Source organism: Cottoperca gobio, chromosome 1, assembly GCF_900634415.1.
Source record: "Cottoperca gobio chromosome 1, fCotGob3.1, whole genome shotgun sequence".
Classification (NCBI taxonomy): Eukaryota; Metazoa; Chordata; class Actinopteri; order Perciformes; family Bovichtidae; genus Cottoperca; species Cottoperca gobio.
The window spans coordinates 13109432-13136128 of record NC_041355.1 but is presented as its reverse complement, the minus strand read 5'-3'; the positions used below and the strand labels follow the sequence as shown (position 1 = coordinate 13136128).

The 26697-nt window shown below is 41.3% G+C and overlaps 2 protein-coding genes across 3 annotated transcripts in view; one reads left to right on the top strand and one right to left on the bottom strand.

The window, feature by feature from the left end:
- The window catches only part of ntn1a (netrin 1a), a 60511-nt gene extending 39454 nt beyond the window's left edge, over nucleotides 1-21057 (top strand). Inside the window, exons 4-7 of the mRNA XM_029434435.1 lie at nucleotides 1446-1595; nucleotides 3959-4012; nucleotides 12131-12205; nucleotides 17694-21057. Of these exons, the coding sequence (XP_029290295.1) occupies nucleotides 1446-1595; nucleotides 3959-4012; nucleotides 12131-12205; nucleotides 17694-18022 (608 nt within the window). The 3' untranslated portion in view covers nucleotides 18023-21057. The remainder of the gene's footprint in view (nucleotides 1-1445; nucleotides 1596-3958; nucleotides 4013-12130; nucleotides 12206-17693) is intronic.
- A 200-nt stretch (nucleotides 21058-21257) lies between these two features.
- Nucleotides 21258-26697, bottom strand: part of stx8 (syntaxin 8) — a 43303-nt gene continuing 37863 nt past the window's right edge. For both annotated transcript variants that reach the window (XM_029427835.1, XM_029428471.1), the window contains exon 8: nucleotides 21258-22013. In XM_029427835.1, the coding sequence (XP_029283695.1) occupies nucleotides 21949-22013 (65 nt within the window). In that variant the 3' untranslated portion in view covers nucleotides 21258-21948. The remainder of the gene's footprint in view (nucleotides 22014-26697) is intronic.

Genomic DNA, 26697 nt, shown 5'->3' with positions numbered 1-26697 from the left:
TCCTGCAGCCAGATTACATAATTTAATCTATTGATTCAATTATGTAATGTCTACAGTAGAAACCTGCGGTTTTGATTGAATGCACAAGCTTCACTATAAATTAAAACTTGTTTTGAAAATTATTGATAGGCTATTAAGCGCTCCTTTCAATGCAATGGGTCGAAATGGACAGATTGTTTTGAAGCTGTAATTTTGTACTATGGGCACAGCCAGTCTGTGCGGTTCAAATCAAAACAGGCCAAACCACTAAATACCCCCACAAACCTCAAAGTACATAATTCAGCTCCGGCTTTGAAGGCTTTTCAGAGTGACAAGTGACACAACGCAGGAAAAAAATCTTTAACGAGGGGCAGCGAACGAGCAGAGCTGGTTCGACCCCGAGGCTGAGCGTCAGCAGCATCCGTGGTTTTCCATTGGAAATAAACACAAGATATAACACTCATGATGTGAGGAACATAGTGCTGAGCGTTTGGTGACAAACAGCGTTTTAGGCTTTGTAGGTTTTCCGAGTAAATAAAAGGAAATGTTGATAGATTATCAAGACTGTTCTGGTCTGTCAGTTTTTACTGTGCAGTGCAGATTCAACCACCTCTCACCACACTTACTTATATTTCATATCCAAAAATAGATGAAAAGAAACAACTCTCAGACAACTATTATTCAACACCGATTTCTAACTTGACAGGGGCTTGGCTGTGAAATGAATTGAGGGCTTGGATCGGGGAAAGCAATTGGAAAATGAGTACATTCCTGAAGCATGTGTGTTGGATAGACCCCCCAGTTTGGGAGGAAGTGTGACAGACGTTTTGGGCTTGCGTTCAAAGCCCGGCATTAATCAGAAACAGGCAATTAGGATTATCCTCCATTATTTTATCATTTGGTAAACATGCACAACCCTTTCTCTTTAGCTCACACAGACAGCTGCAGTCCCACAGAGCTCTCTCACACACACACACACACACACACACACACACACACACACACACACACACACACACACACACACACACACACACACTGGCTGGCATACACACCAAGGCCAAACTCACACATTTGTGATTGAACATCATGCTGATTCTGTATTTTGGCAGCTTTTGATTAAGGTAGACATGCTGGTTAAATGCTAATTAGCTAATTAGCAAACAGTGCCAAAATGTCAAGAAATGTGTGTAGACTTAGAGGATGTGTTGCTCTTTTAGTCACGATGCCACTCTCTCTTCAAAATGAGCGCTGTGGTAAGTTCTTTCTCTCTGTGCACGCCTCCACCTGCCTCTCACCACTCTTATTATTGTTGCCTCCACTGCTGTGTACCCACCTGCACTCTCTATAGATACTATATGTTTGTATCTCCCCACATGTGGTGTGTGTGTGTGTCTGTGTGTGTCCGTGTGTGTCTGTGTGTCACCACTCACTGTGCCTCTCTTTCTTCCTCTGTTTCCTCACAGCATGTGATTGCCATCCCGTGGGTGCTGCTGGCAAAACCTGTAACCAAACCACAGGACAATGTCCCTGTAAAGACGGCGTGACTGGTATCACGTGCAACCGCTGTGCTAAAGGCTACCAGCAGAGCCGCTCGCCCATTGCCCCCTGCATAAGTACGTGGAACCCAGTCTTTGCCATATATCTGCCTGTAGGACAAAGGAAGGGACACTCCAAACTGTGAAGATACACACATGTGCATACTCCAAATCACAATGCTTGAATCCTCTTTTCTTCAGACAAGTGCTCAGTGTCCGACTGTCGGTTTTCTGACCAGTAAATCTGCTAGCTTAAATAAATACGCCATTAAACCGAACCTCAAGGTTATGGTCTCGGCTTGTTGGGCTCCATAAATTTGAGTAAAGACCAAGAGCTTTTAACACCACCATCTCCAAGCCCCAAAGTGTCTTAGATAAAAGTGAAGGAAGCTTACCAAGACAATCTTGTTCTCAGCATTCAATGACCATTTTATTAGCTAAATATGTAGCCTTGTATAGCACCTAAGGGAAGGCCTGTAGTTGAAGATTTAAAGCTGCATAGAATTATAGCCTCATAGCAAATGGCAATGTATTGTCTCTTTCGTCTCATTAAACACTTTTTAATTGGCGCTGTTGCCATTGTAATTAGATAATAGGAATTAATTGCTTATGAGGAATACAGTTCTTAATGGATTTGCACGGCTGAGGTCCAATAAAGGAATACATGTAATCAACATTTTAGATATCTTTGATCCCTGTGAATGTTAAACATGTAGGGATCCCTGTGAGATGGAAATGAAGTCCCTCTCTTTGTTATGTAGTTTAATCTTTAACATCTCCCTGTTAGACTCAGCGATAGCGCTTGCCAAGTTTCATTTTAATACAGAGTCATATTATATATTTGACTATGGCGCTGGCAGCCATAAATCTACACGAGTCAATTATGAGAAACAGGCTCATTATTTAAACTGCCACGTGTGGCGGCTGAATGCTGATGGAGGATTGCTGATCAACAACAACATCAGCAAAGGGACCTATGGGCTTCAGGGGCCATTGTTTTGGCAGCAATTGTTTTTCTTGTACTTACATAGACCAATTCGTCATGGGAGAAGGCCTCATTATGTCCACAAGTCAACAAACAGGCGTGCACATCATTCCACAGATTCTGATTTATGATGACATAAATGTTGTGTACATTCAGAAAGTAGGAGGCAGGTTTGCTCAATCCCAGCCGAGGAAATCCAGATTTTACTCGATGAAAAGACTTGATTCTTTCCTTCTTCCTTCATACACACAGTCTTCACCTTTGCACAGCTGAAACCACCACTGTTGTGCACCTCTTTCTTTGCATGCGTCTTTGATACATGTCTGCGGTTTTGTCATCGTTCCCACCCCCTCGGCTCTGTGGAGTTTTTTTTATTGAACCCTTTCTGTCCCTTCCTGCCCACAATAGCAAAAAAAAAAAGCTGTTTTATATCTTCTGTTGCCATCCTGCCCCTTTGGAGATAAGCGGGCCGTTCTTCATGCATGGTTTCTCTGAGTGTCAACTTCCTACCCACTTGAGAGTCTTTGGACAATCCTACAGCTCTGTTGTAGTTTCTCCACAGCAGCGGAGCACAGAGGTGGAGGATGAAACAGAGAACTACTCAATAATGAGAGATTCAAAAAGGTCTCAAAAAGAAAAAAAAAATGTTTTATTATGAATCAAAATAACAACTTTAGTGAGTCTAGACACCAGCAGGTAAATGATGGAGCCTTCTCAAAGTTTTGTTTTAAATAATGTTTTGGACAATATGTCTTTTTCAGACGAACGAAATTAGGGGGCAGCAAGATGCCATAACCTCGAGGCCACCACGGTGCCTCTATTCATTTTTCAACACATCTGATTGGTTTGTAAAGCGCAGGAATAAAGCTTATTGGTCAGATATAGCTATGTATGAAATGTGTGGAGGAGGAGCTTTGACAGCGCCTGAGGGCAAACATGTATTGAGGAAGATTAGACAAGACAAGAAATAATAAATATTCAATAAAAGAGAGTTAGAGGAAAGCAACTTTCTGACTGAACTTCACAAAAACTTAATTTATGTACACGTTTCACACTTTGACCCCCTGATCGTACAAATGATTGCGTTGCCTCAAGTGTTTTTGGAGCGTGTTATCCCCTTATTAGAGTCGAAAAAAAGCCCTCGGCTACCAGCACACCACACGTCACTTTTTGATCGAATGCATCTATCTATATAACGATAACGATATAACTTTGTGTGAAAAACTAAATAAACATTCCCTACCTCAACCATAACAATAGCACATTTACACGAAAATCCTGTCTGAGCTTAGAGCAACTCATGGTCTTGACACTGATATAATGTACCCTTCCTTCCAAAGTTGCACATTGACACACTGCAAGCAATGCATTCACACAAAGACAACAACACATGGATGCATATAACAATGAAACTGATCTTTTCTTTGTGTCTATGTCGTGTTTTCTCTGGGAGTAGAGATTCCAGTTGCACCTCCGACAACCCCATCCAGCAGTACAGAGGAGCCTTCAGGTGAGTACACTTGAGAGTTAAACGTTTCCTTTATTGTTCTCTGATGTTTAGCTATATGCTGCTACACACATGTATGAGCACATCTGGCCTTGACGAAAAGATGTGGAAGATATTGTGGAAGTATAGATGGATGTGGGATTTTTCCACAGTTCCACGCATCATCACAATATTTTTCCACAAATGTAAAAACAGACTGCTGCGTAAATTGGATCCCTCTTGCCTTCCCCCTCCTTATTAAGGCTTCATGAATATTAACTCCATTAGCAGCAACTCTGGGATGTGCCTCCTTTAATCTCTCGCACTTTCACAATTAATCAGTCTAACTGCGGCACAGTGGGGGTGTTGCTCTAGCGTACAGCACGGGGGCCTGACAGTTTGTTTGATTTTAGGATTTTTTTCCATCTCTCCAAACTCCCTCTTTCCCATTCTGATGCAGTGAAGGGAAGGGAAGACTGATTGAAGTTAACTGGATCTTGTAATTAAGCGCGGGATTCGATTGCACCTTTTCATTCGTTAACAAGAGTATTCGTGTTTGAAATGATACCATAACATTGTGAGTTTTACTGTCCTGAGGACGGGGTATGACATCAGGGTTAGTTGGGATGCATCAGGTACTAGAGCTGAATGATATGACCTAAACTCAATATAACAATAAATTGTCAGACTGGGTTCAATAATGGTTAATGTAACTATTATCGTGGTATTTCAGCTCACTTCTGATTGTCTTGGAATGATTAATGCAGTATGACCACTAAGAGATTCTGGACTGTGAGCTTATTTATTGGTTGAATTTCTGGCTGTTGTAGCTATTTTCAATTGAATTGAAAATAGTGATTAAATAAGAACAGTAAGAACATATTGTTGGTAATTCATTGTGCAATGTGGCAAAAATCCTACAAGTGTGATGCACAAAAACTAGCGTGTTGTGCTCAAGAAACAGACCTACCTGTACAAACCACGTCGGAAAATAAGCTCCATATTTTGTCTTTTGGCCTCATGATGGAAAAAGGTTTAGTCATCTGGCTTGCGGCATATTTGCTCTGTCTCACCCATGAAGTTGCAGGAGGCCCAAGGTATATGTGTATTATGTACGTGAAGAGGCTCCTACATCTGTTGTTGGACCCTCCGAGGTCCCAAACGTTCCCTGGACAGCTTCGATTGACAGCGCAGTCAGGATACTGCCGGTCCCCAACCCTCCTCCACCTCTTTTCTTTTCTCTTTCAGTCTCTTTTCACTCTCCTCCACATCCCTCGTCTCCCTCTGTTTCACGCTTTGTCTTCACATAACACTGTGGGTGGTGCCGAGCTAGAATATCTGGAGTTTCTCTGGGCCCCCTTGTCAGGAATCTGTCCGCTTTTGGGGTGTAAGAAACTTTCTTCACCTCATTGAGGGATTACTGGATAAGTGAGAGAAGGACCCGTATAACTTCATCAACTTGAATAAATACAAAGTTGACCAGCATATTTATTGCTTTTATGTTTTAGTACGTCAACATCGAAAAGTTAAAAATGCGTTTGGGATATTCTTCGTTTTCTCTGTATGTAATCCACACCCTTACCTCTCCCTCCAATTCACTGTTGTCATGTGAAATCTTTGCCTGTGGCTACATCCTGGTTTAAGGCTAAAAATCTTTCTATAATCCCATTGATTAAACCGTGTCATTGAACCAATGTAAACACAACCTGAAGGGGACTGTAATGACGGACCGCGTAGCTATAAAGATAATCTAATCACAACAGAGAGTTTCGGGAATTCCCTCTCATATGTGTAATGGGCCCGAGACCGTTTCAGCCCAGAGAGGTTGAAATCAAGCAGATTGCAAGGTGGAGCACCTTGATGGACGTCCTGCGTCGACCACGTCAGAATCGTGAGTAGCTGAGTGAGGGTCCCGCTGGACCACCCGGGCTTGAGGCCCAGAGGATGCATACATTACCCTCTGAGCCTCCTCAGAAGGTTGCAGAGCAAACGCACCTCTTGCTCAGCCTGGTATTCAAACAGCTATGATATCACCTAATATGGGATTGCAAACAGATGTGGTGATTTTATCAGAGCATCGAAACAATATTTTCCACCCAACTAATAGTACTTGCACTAGAGTAAAGATGAATATTATAAATATATATATATTATTATTATTATTATTATTTATAGCAGTAATGGGTGTTAAGAATACATTTACTCAAGGGTGAGGAGAAGAAGAAAGGCTGGGGAAGTAGAAAAAGAAAAGGGGGGAATCCACAAGAAGAACAAATAAAAACGAGAGAAAGAAGAATGAGTTAGAGGGGCGAGAATAAAAACCATATAGAAAGGGGGGGAAAGGGGGAGGAGATGCTGAAGCAATAAGACATGCACAAAGTTCATTTTTAAATAACATATATGTGAAGAAGTGTCCCCGAGTGTGTGTGCGTGTGTGTATGGTACCAGGGGGTGTTGGGCTGACAGCTGGGAGGCAGGTGCCTTGTTGCACCTCAGTTGAACGAAGGGGGGGGGGGGGGGGCGTATTTCTTTTGGGGTGGGGTGTGATTGGAGAGTGTGAGGGAAAAAGGAGTAGATATTAATTTGTCTCCTGCAGCAGAGCTCTCCCCCTCTCGACCACACGGAGGGCTGGAATGCATGGAGAATACCTCCGATGGTGTGGCCCAGACAAAACACACATTGTGCTGGTAGGTCACGGATGGTGTGAGTCGCCACTCCCACGGGTCGTGACAGAGACGTCTGCGCGCAGCAACAAAATGTGGAGGAGATTAACCACTGATGACCTGTGATGGCCGCCCCGGGCCTGTCAGGATACGACATGCGAAAGTAACTAATGATGATGATGAGGAGGAGAATTGGAGTGACGATGATGAGGCTCATAAGGGTAACGAGGTTCAGGTCTCATGTGTGTGCGTGTCTTGTCCGAGGCTGGAAGTGATCACAATCTGTGGCGGACCCCTCCTTTTGGAATATTTTGGACATGAGTCTCGCTTCACACACCCTGTTCAGTACTCGTCGACTCCAACGCGCTTCACAGTCATGTCAACGTGGGATCTTGGTACGCCAATTAATTGTAGAAGAATTAATGTTGAAAGACATTTTGCTACAAGCAGGGCCAGAAATAGAAAAGCACAGTGTTAACTTCTCATTATCAATATCAAACTTTTGCACACAATTTACTTTTTGGTGCCCAAAACAGTTTGTTAATGACATCAGGGTTGTGTCCACGTTTGTGTCCCCGCTGACTCTGAATCTGAAGCTCATCGGTTACACTAACAGAGGACCAATCAACTCGTCAGAACTGATCCCACGCCACCCGAAAATCTCAAATCAGGTCAAGACCTCTAACAGCCTCTTGGCTGGCTGTTGTCTGCAGAAAACAAACCACATTTTACTCTCCGACAATACAATGAGAGAAGAAGTGGGGGATTCCTTCTCTTTCTTTCCTCCTTTCTCTTTCCATCTTTGCTGGACAGGATCCAAACTCCGGGCTCTTGTGTGAGCAGAGGAGAACAGAGCAGGGCAGCACACTGGGCTCCATAATCTAATTACATGCTTTATTTGCCGCAATTTGTTTCTCAATCAGTCTGGTTTAGGAAGAAAGCCCTCCTCCTGGGCCGTCATTTACGCATTTACACCTCCTTGTCTCGCCGCTCTGGTACATGCGGCCACGTTCACGCTGAGTGTCTTGTATCTAGACATATCCAGAGTGTGTCAAGATGTAGTTGGTATAGATTGGCTGATCACACCTGGCTTTGACTCACAAGACCACTTGAGATCAGATTTCACTTGCCTGGGTACGTTCGATGTTATCTGTGTGAGAATTGCATTAACAGCAACAACAACATACATGCTAGTTCTCCAGCCATAGCAGTTAGTAGTTATTTGAAAACATGGACCTTCAACACCTTTTCCTAGTTGGCAAATCAGCTGTAATTGAGGTGTGTTTTGTTATATTTGTACTCCAAAGTTTAAGATTCCTCAGTCATCTTCTTTCACACTGTGCCACACTGTATCTGCGGTCACACACTTCCCTGAGCAGCTCATGCAGCGCTGAAGTCGGTCCGAACGAGACCCTGAAATCTCTTCATGTAAAAATTATTATCCTGCAGGAAGAATTGAACCTGAGGGTCACGGACCGTTTGTCGAGTTCTCCTTAACCAAAGGACAAAACTCAGCCTGGCGCTGGCTTTAGACTTTGCGGTGCGTACAGATTTCTGAGCTGAATGTTGAACTGTTTGCACTGGTCTGTGTGCAGTTTAATTATGTAAAATTATGTTTGCTTGATCTGCCTTTGCAGAAATTAGTTTTTTTCCCTCTTCGTGTTCATTGCTTCAGATGAAATCTTATGATAAACTCTACATTAATGTGTTGGATCAATGTGCTATCGTCTTGTAGCTTCTAGATGGATGTTGTGATTTTTTCCTATTCTTTTAGGCACATTCACATTGTCTTCAACGGTCCACGATAGTTTTCCTACATCGTACATAAATGAGTTTTTTTAGGTAACAGTTACTCCCACATTAATTCTGAATGTTGTTGCAGTGGCTATACAAATGCATGCACACATTATTTACTTCCATTTTTTATATTTTGGGCACGTTTTACTATATACTACTGTAGTATAACATCGGCTACTGAGCCTAGTGTTGCTTCCGTCTATGGGCACTGTGAAGCTTCGGCTTAAACACATAGAACTCGACAGCACTGTATTCTGTCTTGAAGCAGCTTTAGTAAGAAGCATCCCAAATGAAAACGATTAGCTTAAAGGGTTGTACAGCACTTTGATAGAAGGGGCAAAGGTCCACCTCTCAGTTACGCACTTCTCAGCGCTCTGAAAGGCAGGAAACAAAGCGCTGTAGTAACTACATCTACTCAGAACACCCAAAGCACATTTTAGCTCAGTGCTACAGGACTGCTCCCACTTCCCCTGCTTGTAACGCGCGCACAAAGGGAACATTTGTCCTCACGGTAGGGGACTGCCTGGCCCTAAATGGGGATCTCGGGGTGCTCTCAGCGGGGCCCGGAGCTGTGTCTCAGGGGTACACTAATGGGGAACGAAAGGCTATCAAAGGGAAGTATCATGATGGCATCAAGGGGGGTTATAAGAAAACAAAGCTTCCTTTCCACAGCTCCCCCTTCCATCATTTACATGGTAATCAGGTGCAGCTCATATAGACTCCTCTCTTTCATTTACTTTGCCTATTTTTGTTACTCTCTCTATTTACTACCACCCGCTCCAGCTTGTGAGGCAACCGGCTTTGGGTTTTTTGATGATTTGGGGATTTTACTTAAAATCCCAGTTCTCCTCCTCCTCCTCCTCCTCCTCCTCTTCTTCCCACCCCCCTGATAAACTTCACTCCTGTCTTCTTCTTTTTTTGTCAAGCTCTCCACCCCTTCGCTCTCTACCAGTATCCATTCTCCCGCCTCCTTCCCTGCATTTTTTCTTGTCGTGGTGTTCCCCAGGCAACCTCATTCAAACAAAGTATAAAGGAGAGTAAAGGCACGGAGCAAAGATCTGCTCACAACAATGAAGTTTGTTCATATTCAGGCTGCCTGAAAGCTCCAATCCTTCATCTACCATCACTCTCCTCCACTACTACTTGCTGTCCATCCATCTCTTCCTCCCTCCTTTCTCTTTTACTATACTCATTACAACTTGCAGCACTGAAGTGAACCAAATCAGTACTCTGGATCCAATTTATGCCAGTTGGGAGAACGCTAAAGGAGCAGAAAATAGGGGGAAAGAAATGTCATCATATGGCCTCACGTCATGTTATTCTGTCCCGCACTATATGTGGCTGGCAGCGTGACAGCATAGCATGGGGCAATCACTGGAGCTATATACTCTCTGCACTGCTGCGGCCAGGGGAAGCAGAGGGAGGGATATACTGTTGCCTCCTTGCCCTCCTGGAAACCTCTTATTAAACTGATGACATATGTATATCCTTCTGGACACGGAGCAGGGTCAGTTCTAATCTGCAATGCATGTGTGGCCCAGCCCGCCACAAAAATATCAGCTTACATCCGATAATCAAAAACACAACAATTAATTGAGATAAAGTACAGTGTGAGCTCCCTTACCTTTACCACACATATATACAATATACAAACTTGAATTAAGGCTCTACGTGATCATGTGCACAGAAAAAGGCCTACACATTATCTAGCAAATAATACATATATATTATATTATTATAATATAATATTATATTTATATATATTTATATATATATATATATATATATATATATATATTCCATGACCAAGGTGAATAGTAGGAACATTTTGCCCAGATCTGTGTAACCCCAGGGTACATAAAAAAGCAACCACTTGGAGGAGCGTAGCTGATAACTACCATATACATACATATACGAGTATGTGTGTGTGAGCCGTGAGGCAATTTGGGTGACCCCTCTGCCTGCGTGAGGTATTTATTTGTTCACGGCCCCAGAGTGGACACCCCCCCTCCCAAGAAAAAAGGGTCCTCTGCCTAACGCTTCATGGATGGCTAATTTTCCCTTCCTGACCTCCCTTTGTGTGGCATTGACCTCCTTCACACACCCCCACCCCCCACCTTCTACTCCCTCAAATAGCTGCCAACCCTCAGTGCCCCCCCCCCCCCCCAACCCCCCTACCCGTCCACACTGCAATAAATGCAAAAGCTTGACATGGTCCTCGTTGGGGCCTTGAAGTGATCCCAGGGTTATTTTTTTCGGGAGGTCGGAGGCTGAGGTGACAAGCGAGGTGAGATTTTGGAGGGAGGTGGGGGTTGAAGTGGGTGGAGGGTGGTCTGCTCAGGCCTGACTCATTCCCACAGTCTGACAGGGAGTGAGTGGGTAGATGGCAGCGGTGATTTGTATTACTCTTAAACCGCTGCTGGTACCATCAGCTCCATTCCGACTGAAGTCCTCGCCATCACACATGGAGGTTGTAGACGTGGTTAGTGGGATAAAGTGCCTCCACCGCAACCAAAACACACACCCTTAATGATTCCAGCAGGGGCACAACAGCCGTCCCATTAGACAACACAACCAAACCAGACAGATGTGCGTCAACCAGTCAGCCCAGAAAACCATTGCCAGAGGTGGTGTCATTGTTATTATTCTCTAAAGTTGTTTCAGAGAAACCTTTCTTTCCGTCTTGTAACCAGACCCAAAAGGCAGCTGTTTGTTTTGGCTGGTGTTGTTTGTCTTCTTCTATTTCTTTCTTTACTAAAAGTGCCTTTCTGGTCTATTCCCTGTATGCTTGATAGGACAGAAATAGAAGTAAAGGTGATGCTAAAGCAGTTTAAATTATAGACCATTTCTTAAAATTCTGCCATACCTGTAAATGTAGGGCCAACAGAGAAACATATTACATTTCAATCCAGTTAAATTATGAAGTTAATCATGGATTTGTTTTTTTTAACAGTAGTGCTAATTAAATGTTCAGCTCATGTATAGTGTGTATTTATTATTTACATTTTAGCACCATCTTTACACATGGAAAATATATATTTTTTATATGTATTAAAATATATATATATAATATATAATTTAGCTATAAACTATAATTTATGCTGTAAAAATATTCCTTACCAGATGTGGTAGGTGATTTGTTGTAAATCTTAACCATTCAAATAATATAATATGTTTAATTATTATTATTATTATTATTATAATAATAATAATAATAATAATAATATTAACATGTATTATCATTATTATTATTATTATTATTAATAATGATAATAATAATAACAATCATTAATTAATTACTTGAGCAATTGAGTATGCATAATACATTATTACATTGCGTGTTTTCTTTTCTTTTTTATAATCAAATTTCTTAGTTTGTAATAAACAGTTAATTTCTATTTTATCAATTATTTTTTGACCAAAATATATTTGACAATATTTTACAGATTTGACTGGAATTAAAGAAATGAGCTTACATCCAATACATCCTATGGTTTCTCAATTTACACAGCGTCGTAGGCCTACGTGCTGTTTTTTTCTCCATGTTCTGAAAATTGCCCCCCAACAACAAATTCTTAACAAATAAAAACAATTCCCCCCCCCCATTACTAAATAAAATACCATTGTTTGTTTTCTCCATTTCAGCCTCCTAACTGTATTTTCTCCCTTTTTGTTTTCGCAGATTGTGACTCTTATTGCAAAGCGTCTAAAGGCAAACTGAAGATCAACATGAAGAAGTACTGCAAGAAAGATTACGGTCAGTCAACAGAAGAAACACATTCCATTTAATGACCAGCATTAACATTCATTTCTACAGGAAAGCTTAAAAAACATGTGGTGTGATGGAAGAAACACACAGATTCCTTTTTCACTGGCTTCGCTCTGGATATAAAAGCAAGTTTCTTACTCTGGAGGAATAGTCAGACTTCTTTGGGAACACAATAATCACTGAGCACATGCTAATTTTGTTTGGTTTGGGATATGCATATGTGCATATGCACTGGGCCCAGAATATTTCCCATCATGCTGCTGAGGATCTGCTACAGTTTACAGCGGAGGCATTTTACTGATGGCTTACTCCAGCTTTCTGAGGGCAGAGACAAAGGATCAAACAGAAGACAGCAGATCTTCGAGGAGGAAAAGAGAAGCAGACAAACAGAAGGAGAGAAAGGGCAGGATGAAGAATTAGGCAGAGGTGTGTGTGTGTGTGTGTGTGTGTGTGTGTGTGTGTGTGTGTGTGTGCGTGCGTGCGTGCGTGCGTGTGTGTGTGTGTGCGTGTGTGTGTGTGTGTGTGTGTGGGGAGGGTTGTCTTCGAGCAGGCATTTAAGACCCGAGCGGATAAAGCAAAGACAGTGTGACGGACAGTGGGTGCTCTCTAAGAGATCCTCATTAAGGCAGCCCACTTCCCCCACAACCGATGCGATTCTCCCTGCATTCCTGTGACCGCCCGTCCGCCACGCCATTCAAGGTGTGGATAAGACGTATGACCTCTCCCCTCTTCCCCTCCCTCTGTCCCCTCCCCTGATTGAAGTCAGGCCGCTGAACCGGTCAACCAAGCAGCGGCATCCTGCAGCATACCTCAGCAGCTTGACAGACAGGCCTGGGCTTTGTTCTACAGGGATTTGGAGGAGTTAGGGGGTCAACTTATAGACACCTCCTCTTCCACCAATGCCTACCTTTCCGCTGATGTCGTGAGAAGAGCCCTTGCTGCCTCTGACATTTGTATCCGTTCATCCATGATTGTGTCAGCTACACGGCTGTTTGCTTTTCTTTGGTTTGGTCCGAAAAGTGATGTTGTCAACCTTTCAATATCAGGTTCAATTTTTTGATTTAAATCTTCAGTTATAGATAACAAACAGTCAAATATTTACGTTACACCTGAAGGATAACAGTAGGCAGCATCCATTCGAGGGTGGAGAGGTGGAGAGGTAAGAAGAGAGATCAGGATGTCCCGCTAGAGAAAACCATCACTCAGCATGTTACCGAGTTCCATCACGTATACATCTCCCCAGAGTGAAGCCAGGCACATGTGTGTGTGTGTGTGTGTGTGTGTGTGTGTGTGTGTGTGTGTGTGTGTGTGTGTGTGTGTGTGTGTGTGTGTGTGTGTGTGTGTGTGTGTGTGTAGGGGGTCTGCTGGTACTGATGGTTGAGATAATACCGAGCAAAATACAAATGGAAGTTCTTCTCTTGCACCAAGAGTGTGTGTAATGAATTAAATTCAGAGTAATATAATTAGAGTACAGTAGATAGGGTTTCTTTTCATTGTCTTGTTAAAAAAAAACTGATTAGGAGCACACATAATTATATACATACACACATTTAATGTATTCATATATAAAAGAATAACATAATTAATCCTGCACTCAAAATAAATACATTTAAAACATATAGCGACTGAGTTCTATGTCCGTCCCTTCAAACCTTTTTTAAGATTATTTTTTGATTAGGTTATTGTTAAAACATTTTAGTTAATCCACCTGTCCACCATTAGTTTTGAGTGCTGCATCATCCTCTGTGTAATCGAGTTTCTCCTCGCCTTGCCTGCACCAAGGGGGCTTTGTGCTGTTGATGTAGAACCATTAAGCTTCTCCTCACATATATCCTTAGCTTGCAACAGCATATTCCAGAATCATAACAGCCCGGAACAAGATCCCTGTACAGTATTTGCCACGCACGAGCCCAGCGAAGCGGATCGAGAAGTCAAGCACAATGTAAATCTACAGGATAAGTTGAGAGAGCCATAGCTTTGGACTGTTTTGAAAAGATCAGCAGGGGAGCGGGGCTCCATGCTGCGTTGGGAAACGACGCTACAAGCTTCTGTGGTCGACATACAGACACATAAAGAATCACAGGAGGGGGTGGGGTGTAGGGAGGGGGTGTAGATGTCAGAAACATCCCTGGTATAACTACTCCAGGCATTTCAGTGTACAGTGGTTGTTGACTAAACACAAACAGAACAGCACCTGGTGGCAGCCGGGAGGTGCAAGGTGGTGCCGAGGTCACCATCGGGTCGCACCAGATCGGCCCCTGAGGCCTCAGGGGACATATAGTACAACTTAGGGGGAAGTGATCTACAAACACTAGCAGTAGCAGTAGTAGGACGATGAAATATGAATAGTGCATAGCAAGTGGCAGCCCAATAGAGTTGCAAAGTTTTTTGGTTTAAACGATTGCCTGTGAGCAGTTAACTTTGATACTCAAGGTACATTTTGGTTAAAAAAAATTAGCACGGAGCTAAACATTATGTTAGCTGACAAAACTATCTGCAGCTCAAAGGGCTCATGGGTATTGTAGTATTTCCAGCTTGACAAACTGACGGACAAAACAGGATTTCTCAGAAAGATATTCTCTGGAAATAATTAAAAGTGGCGGTCATAACATAAATCTTCATGGTTGTATTATAATCTAAGAGACTCACGCATGTTGGAGATATCATTCAAAGAAACCCACATTTACACTGTAATTGTAAAAGCAAGGCAATGCAGACTTTGTATACAGTATATGACACTTTTCATACACAGGGGTCGAACCTCAACGTACAGAAAAGTGCACACAAACTGTTCGACGACTAAGATATAATACTCATTAAAAGAAACCTTTTGAGACTGCTTTTAAAAGACGTGTCTCTAATATCTCAAGTATTCAGAAGGCTTCCCAGATTTAGAATTGACCCTGGATACAGCAAAAATACCAAGAGTATTGGAAACCACAGTGAGTGTAATCTAGAAACAGATGTGTTCTCGGTTTTCCAAGTCAGGAAGTTTTAGATCCAGCTTTAGCTCTTCACCAGTCATGAAGTGTGACTCCCAGGGCGGTGATCCAACATGTCCAGGATGTATCTCTCAATACTGCCACGAAGTTCGGCTCCATAAGCCATGAAGTTGAAACCAGTGACCCTGTAACACAGTGGTTCATTTCAAAAGCTGTCCCATAAGTACAGGAGAAGTGTAATGGAAGTTAATAGAGCTCTGGTCAATATAATGCATATTGATACATTCTCTCTCGCTGAGGACCTTACCGGTTGATTCATCATGTGATATCACTGAGTGTCTTTCCAGCTAACGTCTCTAATAGCCCTACCCTGCCTCCTAATCACATTACAAATCATACTGCTCTGTCAGTATTAATGGACATAATGCATGCGGGGCTCATAGCTGCACCATATACCAGCCTTTTCCACTGAGGATAGAATCAGTTGTTATACCACATGAGTGGGGTTTATTGGCATTGACAGTACATTAGTGCCAGTTCATAAAGGTTTTCTGTGATCTAATTCATTGCTTAAAAATATATTTCTCAATTAATTGCTTGCTGTTTATAATTCCAGTTGGTGTTATCAGCAGCTGATACAAAGTGATGATGGATGATTATGAGTGGATGCCCACACCGAGCCGTGTGTTCCCCTAAGCATTCCTACAGTGTTTATTCTGTGCAATGAAAAAAAGAAAATCACCACATTCTATTTTATTGATTTTTATATTGCCAGCTATGTTTCGTGTCTCATAATGTGCACTGTAAAATCCCCTTGAATATTAGAAGAATATCCAACTTGTAGGGATGTCCCGATTGTTTTGGCTCCGATTCATGTCCTTTAATATTGGGGATCTGCCAATGCAGACTCCGATACGATATATATATTTAACAAACTAAAATTGGAAACCTTATTTTTCACGCCATCGGCTACAGACGAGAAGTATCACTTTGTTGCAGTTGTTGGGGCTACAGGGACGCTCGCAGTAGTGGTACAGAGTGGAGCATCTTCCCTCACTAACGATCTCTGGCTGAGTATACGCAACAGTTTGCAGATAGCACTTTAACCAGACAGCAGACAACATTTGATTCTGGTCTTTTATCAAGTTAACAAGTTGGTCTGTCACCAATAAATAACATCAGCACAAGGCTGTGCTTTGAAAGTGCTGAATGTGGCACGACTTAAGGTCCAGGTTATGCTTGAAACAAACTATTCTAAGACAAAGTGTCATCGGACCGTGTCTAAAGACAACAATGGCCACACTTTAGGGACATGTAGAAACATACATTCTCAAAAGCATTCATGGTGAAGTTGGCGAGCTTGTTGAGCTGTCAGTTTTGGAAAGTTAATAACATTTTTAGATGCAACTCGTCCTGCAAAGCCGTTTGATCCTCTAACGAGCATTTAGTTTGAAGCAAACTGACCCTTAAGAAGACGCTTTGTGGCATTAATGCAATGCAACCAAAGAAATCCTAAATATAAGAAGGTTTTAGGGATACTCCACCAGTCCTCTCAGAAGATGTCAGAGCTCTGGATACTGGGACATGATCCCTCTTTGCTGCAGCGGGGGTCAGCACTCACTGCAAGCGTCTCTCCACACTGTGCCCTGTATGAGTTTAGCTGCCAACTATATGCTCGTGGTTGCAGAAGACAGAGTGTTGCTGAACGATGGCCACAGTTGGAAAAAGAGCCGTTGTGCATGGAAGAAAAAGGACCCTTTCCTTCCTTCGTGATCGAGGTTCCTCTTCAATGAGAAGCTGATGCCACATTGCCAAATTGAAGCAAAGAGCAAGTGCTCATTAAAATAATACAAAAAATAGCTACATATCAGGAGAGCTGGTGGTTAATTGCCTCCATAAATATCCAATGACAGAGAATATTCAGTGCAATAAAAATACTAAAAGGAACTTTGGCTCTGGAGGCCTGGAGTATTTGTGCCTGGATGACCTTGGTATGGTGTTGAAATGAAAAGGTGAATGCACAACATGAAGGCTCTAAGAAGGACAATGTTGTTCTGCCGGTCGGTCTGTACACCACTTTGGTCCAGACTGAAATAATGTCAACAGCTGCTGGATAGATTTTCCATAACATTTGGTACAGACATTTATGGTCTCCCTAGTATTAATCCTACTGACCAGTGACTTTTCCTCTGACATTTTTGGAGTTTTTAGTGAAATATCTTGATAACAAAATCAATTAATTGCAATGAAATTTGGTGCAGATATCCATAGTGCTCAGAGGATGAATCTGAATAACTGAGGGGATCCCCTGATTGTTTGTCTAGCGTCACCATGAGGTATAAAATGTAATTTGTCCAATACTTGATTTATGACCAAATACAAAACTAATGACTAATGTATCTTTTTCATGCTAATTAGCAAATGTTAGCAAGACTCTTAGTCTTGTTGATGCAGTGGCTTTAACCACTGAGTGTAAGAAATGTCACATTGAGTGATAACGTGTCATCTCTTTTGTCCCCGACTTCACTCTCCAGCCGTCCAGGTGCACATCCTGAAGGCAGACAAAGCCGGCGAGTGGTGGAAGTTCACCGTCAACATCATCTCCGTCTACAAGCAGGGCGAGAGCCGCATCCGCCGCGGGGACCAGTTCCTGTGGGTCCGCGCCAAAGACGTGGCATGCAAGTGTCCCAAGATCAAGCCTGGGAAGAAGTACCTGCTGCTGGGGAATGACGAGGATTCCCCCGGTCAGAGTGGTGTGGTGGCAGACAAAGGCAGCCTGGTTATCCAGTGGAGGGACACGTGGGCACGCAGGCTCAGGAAGTTCCAGCAGCGTGAGAAGAAAGGCAAGTGCAAGAAGCCATAGGTGGAAAAAGACGGAGAGTATGCCGGGGAGGGAGAGGAATTCAAGAGAAAAGCTGAGCGGGTGATTTAAAAAAAGAAAAAGAAAAAAAAAAAGGTGTAAGAGAGGCCGACAGAGGACCACGGACAGACAAGAGACTGTTTATGTCGCTGCTTTTTTGTGTAGAAGCATGAAGAGAATTATTTAGGATGATTTGTTTTTCTAGTGAACTTTGGTTGAAGGAGCTCGCTCACCTTGCAGATTTGGTTTTATGGTTTATTTTACTTTGAGATTTGTCTCTCTTGTGGATTTGCCGGATTTGCACCTATTACCAGCATATAAAGTTATTTGTGTCCATTTTCTTTCTCTCAGTATGAAATCATTATATTTTATGTTTCAATTTTATGAACATTTTCTGCTGGTGCAAAAATGACACAGAAAAAGCCACTTAATTACCACTGCAATGTTGCCTCTGCATGGTTTTCTTGTTGTATTTGTAGCTAAGAAACGAGCTCGTTTCATCAAAAGTCTTCACTGATCCGATTGAGGAAATAACATTTCCACTGTTAAGAATTGTGCCATAAATACTATTGTTTGCAAGCAACATAAATGCATAATACATTTAGCTATCAATGAGTTGCCAACCTTTCCCCTGTTGTACACATTCACTTATATCTGCAACTCAAGAAACAAGACATCTGTAATTCTAGATTTGTAGCCGTCAGGACAAATGTAGAAACATACAAGTGACAGAAGAGAACCACGGATAAAACACAGTATTGACTAAAGCATTTTTGACCTTAAGCATATTTTTCAGTATTTGTAAAAACCTGCTTGCGACAACATCTCATTTGAGTCCGTAATGGTCAGTTCACTTACTGGTTCTGTTAATGGCACTCATTTTTAAAAGACAGACTGCATTTAAAACCTCTGATTTTACGTTCAGTCATTTACAGTAACTGTGATTTTCTTTTATTATTTACAACTCCAGCAGGAGTTTAACAACTGACTTACAAACGGATCAGAGGCCAGTCACATTGATTGTTAAAAAGAAATACTATAAAAAAAAAAAAATCAAATCTTGTTCTTTGGTAGTAGGCTAATAGAAATACATAATATTGAATATGGGTTCTTAAGTGGCTACGTTTTCTTTTGTTTTAATTCTTAACATCTACATTTTAGTGACAATATTTAATTCTACCACACAATGATTGCAACATTATTGTTGTGCCGATGAACGTACTGCATGTTCTTAGAGGATACTGACAAAGACATGCAAAGGGTATGTCACAAGTGAGATTTCTGTATGATTTTTAATGTATTCCTTCACATCAGCTCATGAAAAATACTTTGTACAATGTGTCAAACTGTATTTTTAAAAATGTGCATGAACTAGACAAAGGAAGAAACATATCCTTTTGATTGACCTCTGCCTCTCACTGAGGTACTGCAATGTGGCTACACACCACTACATCTGGTACATTGTTATGTGGAACAAGACGTTTAAAGTGAAACAATTCAATTTAACTCAATCAAAGCGGACTGTAGAAAGCTAAGAGAATGGGCATAATGAAAAGAAAATAATGTCCTTACCTCATGTGGTGCAGAAATGAGTCCTAGCGCAGAGAAAATGTAAACGTCAGTGCTCAACAATTACTTAAATGTATTTTTGAAATCCACCTCACACTGGCTTGTATTCATCTAGAGTAATTCTTACAGTACTATGAGATTGCAGATAAATCCACACACTTTCGCAAACACAATGCACGACTGTACGTTCGCTGTGCGGCCAGTCAGAAACCACAGTGTCCCATTGACCTGTCGCGTTAATTCTCCTCACTTCAACACTTGTGGGGGGAGGAATGGGGTGAATTGCAATCACTTGACGCTGCTTGATTCAAACCACATTGCTCATTTATTTGTATGCAGTTCGGTTTGGATTTCTCTAAGGAATGCGTGGTAAAAAACACAGCTCAGGTTTTGTAAAAGCCCACAGTGCATCTGATGTATCATAAACTGGAGTTCCTTTCAGTCCACCCCAAAACACTTTGAGCTAAATGTTTCATGTTGCTGGTATTTGTTGTTTCACAAAATCACTTTGAGCACCTTTTAATCTGTACCACAGCACAAGTAACTGTAAACAAGGGGGGGTGGGGGGGGGTTTGAGATCTTTGCAAGACACGTGGTTTTAATCTAATGGACTCTCTATACTTCCTCTGTTAACAATGGTAATAATTTCTGATGTCACTATCTCAGAAAACTACTAATTTTGTTTGGGAATTTTCAGAATAGACTGAAATGCCTCCTAGATGACGACACATTTAAACCATGAGAAATCAAAATCACCTGGGTTCAACTGTAAGATAAAAAGAGCAGATTGCCCTTGTTGCTAAAGTACTTCTCAGTATTTACATTTAGGGTTTGATAGAGTGTTTTTTTGTTTTGTTTTAAATGTACAATCAATCAAATGATTGTGATGTGAGTCCATTATGATGCTCTACTGATAACACACATACAGTATATTTACATGTTCCTGCCTTTCATTGTTAATCCTGCAAAATAACATTACATGTCAGTGTTGTTCTGTTTGGCACAATGTAATCACACTTCTCCAGTCTCCGTAGCCTCATGCTGTAAATTTTACATCCGTCTCCTGAGCGATGGTTTGACAAGCTTCCTGATGAAACGCTACACACATACCTGTCAAAGCAATGCTTTGTGTTCATACTATGAATTGTAAATGTTGTTTAGTTGTCACCATTGCCAAGACTTTTTTTTTTGCAATGTTGTTTTACAATGCGTACTAATATATTATGGTTATTATATATGAATATATTTAATGACACAAGACATTGTGGATTCTATTGTCTTTTTTTTTTTTTTTTTTACTCGTTTGTGGTTGTTTAGATCGTTGCCATTAAAGAAGGAAATAATAACTACTGAACACACCAACATGGTAGAACTAAATTCAGATTTTTAGTTGAAATAAACTCTTGTTACATTGAAAAACCATTTGCCTTGTTTCTAATAATTCTTGTTATTATTGTATTTAGTTAAGTTAACACCATGGCAGCTTCTCTCCATTTACTGGTTGCCATTTCATAACATCACAAGAACTGTAGACATAACCATATTATGCAGATCTTGCAATGGAAATATGGAAGTGGTGCTAGTGTGTCCAAGTAAATATCATGTTACAAAACACTGCAATCCCCCAGAGTAACCCCTTAGCATTAACACAGACAGACAGGAGTCCAGGGACTATTAACTGGAAATGTCATTTATTAGAAATTACAAGCTGAATTGATTTACAAGGAAGGAAAACAGCCATGTTAGTTACACAGCCAAGGTGTTTGTTTTGGCTGAGAGCTATTCTATAAATGTTATAAAATCCCAAGACAAATGATAGCATTACAGTTGCTACAGTAATGCATGGGTAAATATATAAGTGAGTGTGAATATTGCAAAGCTTGCGGAATAACTGCACCCAGTGAGAGCCTCAGCGCGGACCGCGCTCACAGCCTGGTGAAAGAAAAGCTCCGGCTCCCCGCGGGACGTCCTGCTGTTGGGTCAACATTCGCCACAAAACATTTTTTCAAAAGGCTTACAATCCTCTAAATAATTTAACTCTTGATACATTGAGAATGTGATGAGCCAGACAACACGTTAACTGTTAAAGAATAATTTACACCTAAGCAATATGTAAAGAGACAATCTTCTGCCGTTCACCCAACCGACCAACCTTAGCTTGGTTGGGCAGGAACCAGTGACCTTTGTCTCAATGTGAAGATAAAGATGAAAATAAACAAAAAATCTGATGAGAGACAGTGTTTAAATGACTGTCCGTGTGTGTACTGTAGATGCAAAAGGTTTCAAACTGGTATTCTGCGGTAAACTGTCATTGTAGTGGTTGTTCAGCACAGGTCCGTGTTCACTGCTGTCCTCGGCAGCTACACAGGCCACACGGCGATCACTACGATGGCTATAAGAAGCAGGACGATCACCACCAGCATCCCTGAGGCAGGACAAACGAGACAAAAAGAAATCAGATGTTAAAGGTCAAACCAGTTGTTACATGAAAACTCCATGAAAACAATAAAACCAACAAAGATCCTACTAACAAAGTATGTGTATCCAAAGTCTTATACAGTGTACTCCATATGTAAATACATGCATATATACATTTGATCCATAGAGCTCCGTTGTTGTCAAATTATTATTTTTTTAAACCTCAAAGCGTCACCATTTTGCACTGGGTGACATTTTCATTCCAAACTATGAACATGGCCACTGTTTACCACAAACATCTCTGTAAACACTCGCTACTAGAGCACCGAATGTGTGTTAATCCACAGCTGAAAATAATCCCTAACAAATACACTACTTACTCCTGCTTCAGTGACGATTGCTGCTGCAGTGCACAGCTGTGTTAGAAAGGTTACTAACCATTTACACACAGAAAAACTATACATTTGAGACCTGAAGAATCTGACTATAATAAAACAAATGTTTTGTCTTATTATATACTTATATATATGTATATAATATATACTTAACTATAGCCTACTCCTTTGTGATAAAACCCTTTTCAGTTCAACAAATTCCCTGTGACTTTAATGTTGAGAATTCAAATGTCAAGCAGCTGAGGAACTCACAGAGGGGGGGGGGGGGGGGGGGGGGGGGGGATGCAGCAGACTCAAGGGAATACACTTGGAAGAGGTAAGAAGTCTACATACCTCACCACTAATTTTCAAAATCCTTGATCTAGCGCAAGTCCCAAGCGATCGTGCCCTCGCAGCATATCACCATTCTCCTCCTGATGACTTAATGCAATTTACATGCGTTTGTACAGCCACACAAGCTTTTATTGCTGCAGATTGCACACTGTGATAGGCATATGTTTCTGATTCAGCCTTGAGAGGATAATCATTGTTTTTCACTGATACCATGGAAGCAGAGAAAAATGTGCAAAAGCTCACTCACACTTCATCAAAGTGCTTTACCCCCAGGACCTGAAAATATTACACTTTTTTATTATAGTCACCACCCGGGGGGGGGGGGGGGGAAGAGGGGGGGTGGGGAACCTTTTAAATCCACTACATACTTCTTAAAAAGATGCACGTTTTTTGGGAACTTAACAATCACATTTTATTGAATGTTACCAACTTGGAAGTGAAGCAAGAGTCCAACAGATCAATGGCTGATATTAGTTTATCACACATGTTTCAGAATCGGAATCAGAAATCCTTTATTTGTCCCACGACGGGGGAAACTTACCTTGTTACAGCAAATATAGTATAAGTACAAAGTCGTTGATAAAAAGTTGTAAAAGTGAATAATGCACATATTGCATTACAGAAATGCCGACGAACTAAAATCAGTGTCTCTACAAGAGAGCACTGACAAGTTTAACTTTAAAGTGTCGTCTCATTCCATAACTTATAACAATCACCAAATTTAAGGGATTCTTTAAAAAACCCCAAATGTCTTTAAGGAAATTAATATCAGCCAATATATTGTAGCAAGATATTTTTCAACTCTCAAATATCAACATCTGTATCGGCCTAAAGAACCCAGGCTGGGCTATAACTGAATCCAAAACAGAAGTGGTGATGGAAACCCAACCCTGGAAAATATTTGGTACATCTGTCATGGTAATAAAACTATTAGGAGTTTAAAGAGCAAATCTGACAATCAGGTCAGGTTTTATACATTATATATATATATATTTATACAGCTCAGCTGGTACAGAGTCTTTTAATGCCGGGTATACGAAGGAGACGTGATGTTGGGTGGCTTATATCATGCGCATCAAACACTTTCTCCAAGGGCGCGCTCACCCACTATATCCCTCGCTTCGTTTCCTTCTAGAGTGGCCCGGGAGTGAAGATTTCAAACAACTGCATCTCTGGCTGGTCTGACAGTCCCCTAACTGACTCAAGTTGTCCATTGTTATTTAGCATGCGGCTGGTATTTCCCCCAGCCTTTCACTTTGGGTTTACATTTCTCTCATTCTTTGGCTCACTCCTCCCGCGTTCCCCTGCACGGCCTAATTGGTTGTCTTTCCCACAGGGAGAGAGACAGGGAGAGATATAAGCCATGCTGAACTAATTGCTTGCGGTGGTAGTGGTGCTGTGGTGTTCTGATGAAATGTAAAGCTGATGCGAGTTTCTTTGCCAGGGTACGGGGTACGGCTGTAAGGGGTCCAGATGTCTTTGACTCATTGTGCCATTATTTTCATTTAGGTATTTATGGCCGATAGTCTGTTTCTCTGCATATAGTTCATTCTTTGAGCCCAGTGTGTTTCTATCCTATGACAGAAAGGTGTTCATATAAAGGTCCACGGGACATGCATGTTAGAAGTTATCACTGGTCTAGACGGGACCTCTCCTCCTGATAACTTACACATGTGAGCATGAAATAAATGTCAAAGTAGAAACACACGCTCAAATACTTTTTGTGATGGCTTTTTAAAAGCCCCATGCTTAAAGCAAATACACACACACACGCGCACGCACGCACACACACATTTCCAGCAATTATCTTTGTTTAGGTGTAAATGATACCGACGCAACACCCAGTCCACATTAGATTCAGACATCAGAATTTCATTCAGCCTGGTCCAACATCTGTCAGAAACTCCATTTGACAACGCCATAGCAACAATAGCAATAAAGGCTGAGCTGTATAACATGTGGTGGAAGAAATGCTCGGATCTTTTACTTCAGTAAAATAAGTAACCACAAAGTAGAAATACTCGGTTAAAAGTCAAAGTCCTGCATTAAAAATCTTCCTTCAGTAGAAGCAAAAAGTAATCGCATCAAACTATGCTTAAAGTAACGCAAGTAAAAGTACTCACGATGCAGAATGAGCCCTTTCAGAATAAAATAATATCCTATTATAAGCTGGTAACGCTTCTTTTAATTACTTACTGGGTAGTTCTAGTTCTATAATAATATATTATCATTTATTGGTTGATTATATTTTGTATTAATAATGTAAATAGGAAAGGTAACAAATGTTATCAGATAAATGTAGTGGAATAAAAAGTACAATATTTATCTGTAAAATGTAGTAAAGTAGAAGTATAAAATAGCATACAATGGAAATACTCAAGTAAAGTTCAAGCAAATAACAATTCAGTAAATATACTTAGTTACTTTTCACAACTTAACATATGCATATGTCAGTATGTAGCAAGGCTCTCACACCCTGTAATGTCATGAAGCCACATTAGACACCCCCACTGACCCTCACCCTCCTGTTCTCCTTGGACCAACCCTGTCTGCCCCAGTAACTAAACAAGCTACTCCTGACCCCCGGGAGGCCTCCAGAGACTAATGACAATAATGGCGTTTGCTTGCCAAATAGATTAGGGCTCTGGTGTGACACTGATGCTGAGGGAGATAGTTGGTGTCTGCTGATAGACTGACCACCCAGGAGTTTTGTAGGCCAGAGTCTGGGTTCATCCCATCTTAGCAATTTTCAGACACATCAGTAAGACAAATCACAGAGAAAAGGAATAATTGGTGAGAGCGCTGGACAGACTGAGACAACCCCCGAACCTCCCTCACTACTCCCACAGTGCCCCCTGCTTATGGTTCAAAGATCTTTTCGGACCACAAAAGGCGAGGATGACCTTTAAAGAAAAGGGAATCATTTTATGTTAACAAGGTCGGTGTGATGCTTATCATTTTTTCTCACGGAACAATAGAAGAGGACAAAAAAAAACTTTTAATGGTTTTTGGCTTCAAGTCTTGGATAGACAAATCCGAAACATACGCATTTATTAATTATTTCTAAAACAAAACGGACGTAGTGTGCGAATTAGTCCGAACCCAAGCGGACTACGAGTCTACAGCTGTGCTAGCAGCTCTGGAACAGTGGTGCGTTGAGCTCAATGCTAACGTCAACATTCTGACACGCTTACGATGACAATGCTGATGTGAAGCAGGTATGTAACAGTAACGTTTGTACCATGTTTACAATCTTAGTTTAACGCGTTAACATGCTAACTACTCAGCACCAAACACAAAGTACAGCGGACACCGATGGGAATGTCATTGGTTTTGTAAACAGTGAGCCATAAAGCAAAGTATTGGACACATTTTGACCTTATGATGGCGCTAGATTAAAAGTCAGGGGATCTCCAATGTCATTACTCTTCATCCTTAAGGGCAAACGAAAGTCCGTATCAAATTTCATGGAAATAGATTAAATAGTTGGTGAGATATTTCAGTCTGGACAGAAGTGGTCTTGCATTGCCGTGTGATTTACGCCACTGGTCTGCCAATAAATGACCTTGTTGATGTTATATAAATTAGATTTAAAAAGGTCAGATATTCAACTTATAGATGAAACCATATGTGCCGCTGTTTATTGTTGTGCTAGCACAATGACTAGGACTAAATTGTCTTCGCTAAAATCCTGGCCAAAAAACGAGATGTGAAAAAGGGTTTCAAATATTTATAGATTTCTCGAGTCAAGTGTAATTCGACTTGCCACTCACTAAGAAGAATCTCAGATGTGGAAACATCATTAGCTGGATGTATTACTTTAAGCAATCCTTTCATCAACCATGTGAAACATATTCAATTGCCATTGCTGGCTTCCAACAGTATACATGTCAGGGCATGAGAGGAAGAAGGGGTGGAAAGAAAGATCCAACTGATTAAAGTAGACAAAGTTTTAAAAGTTAA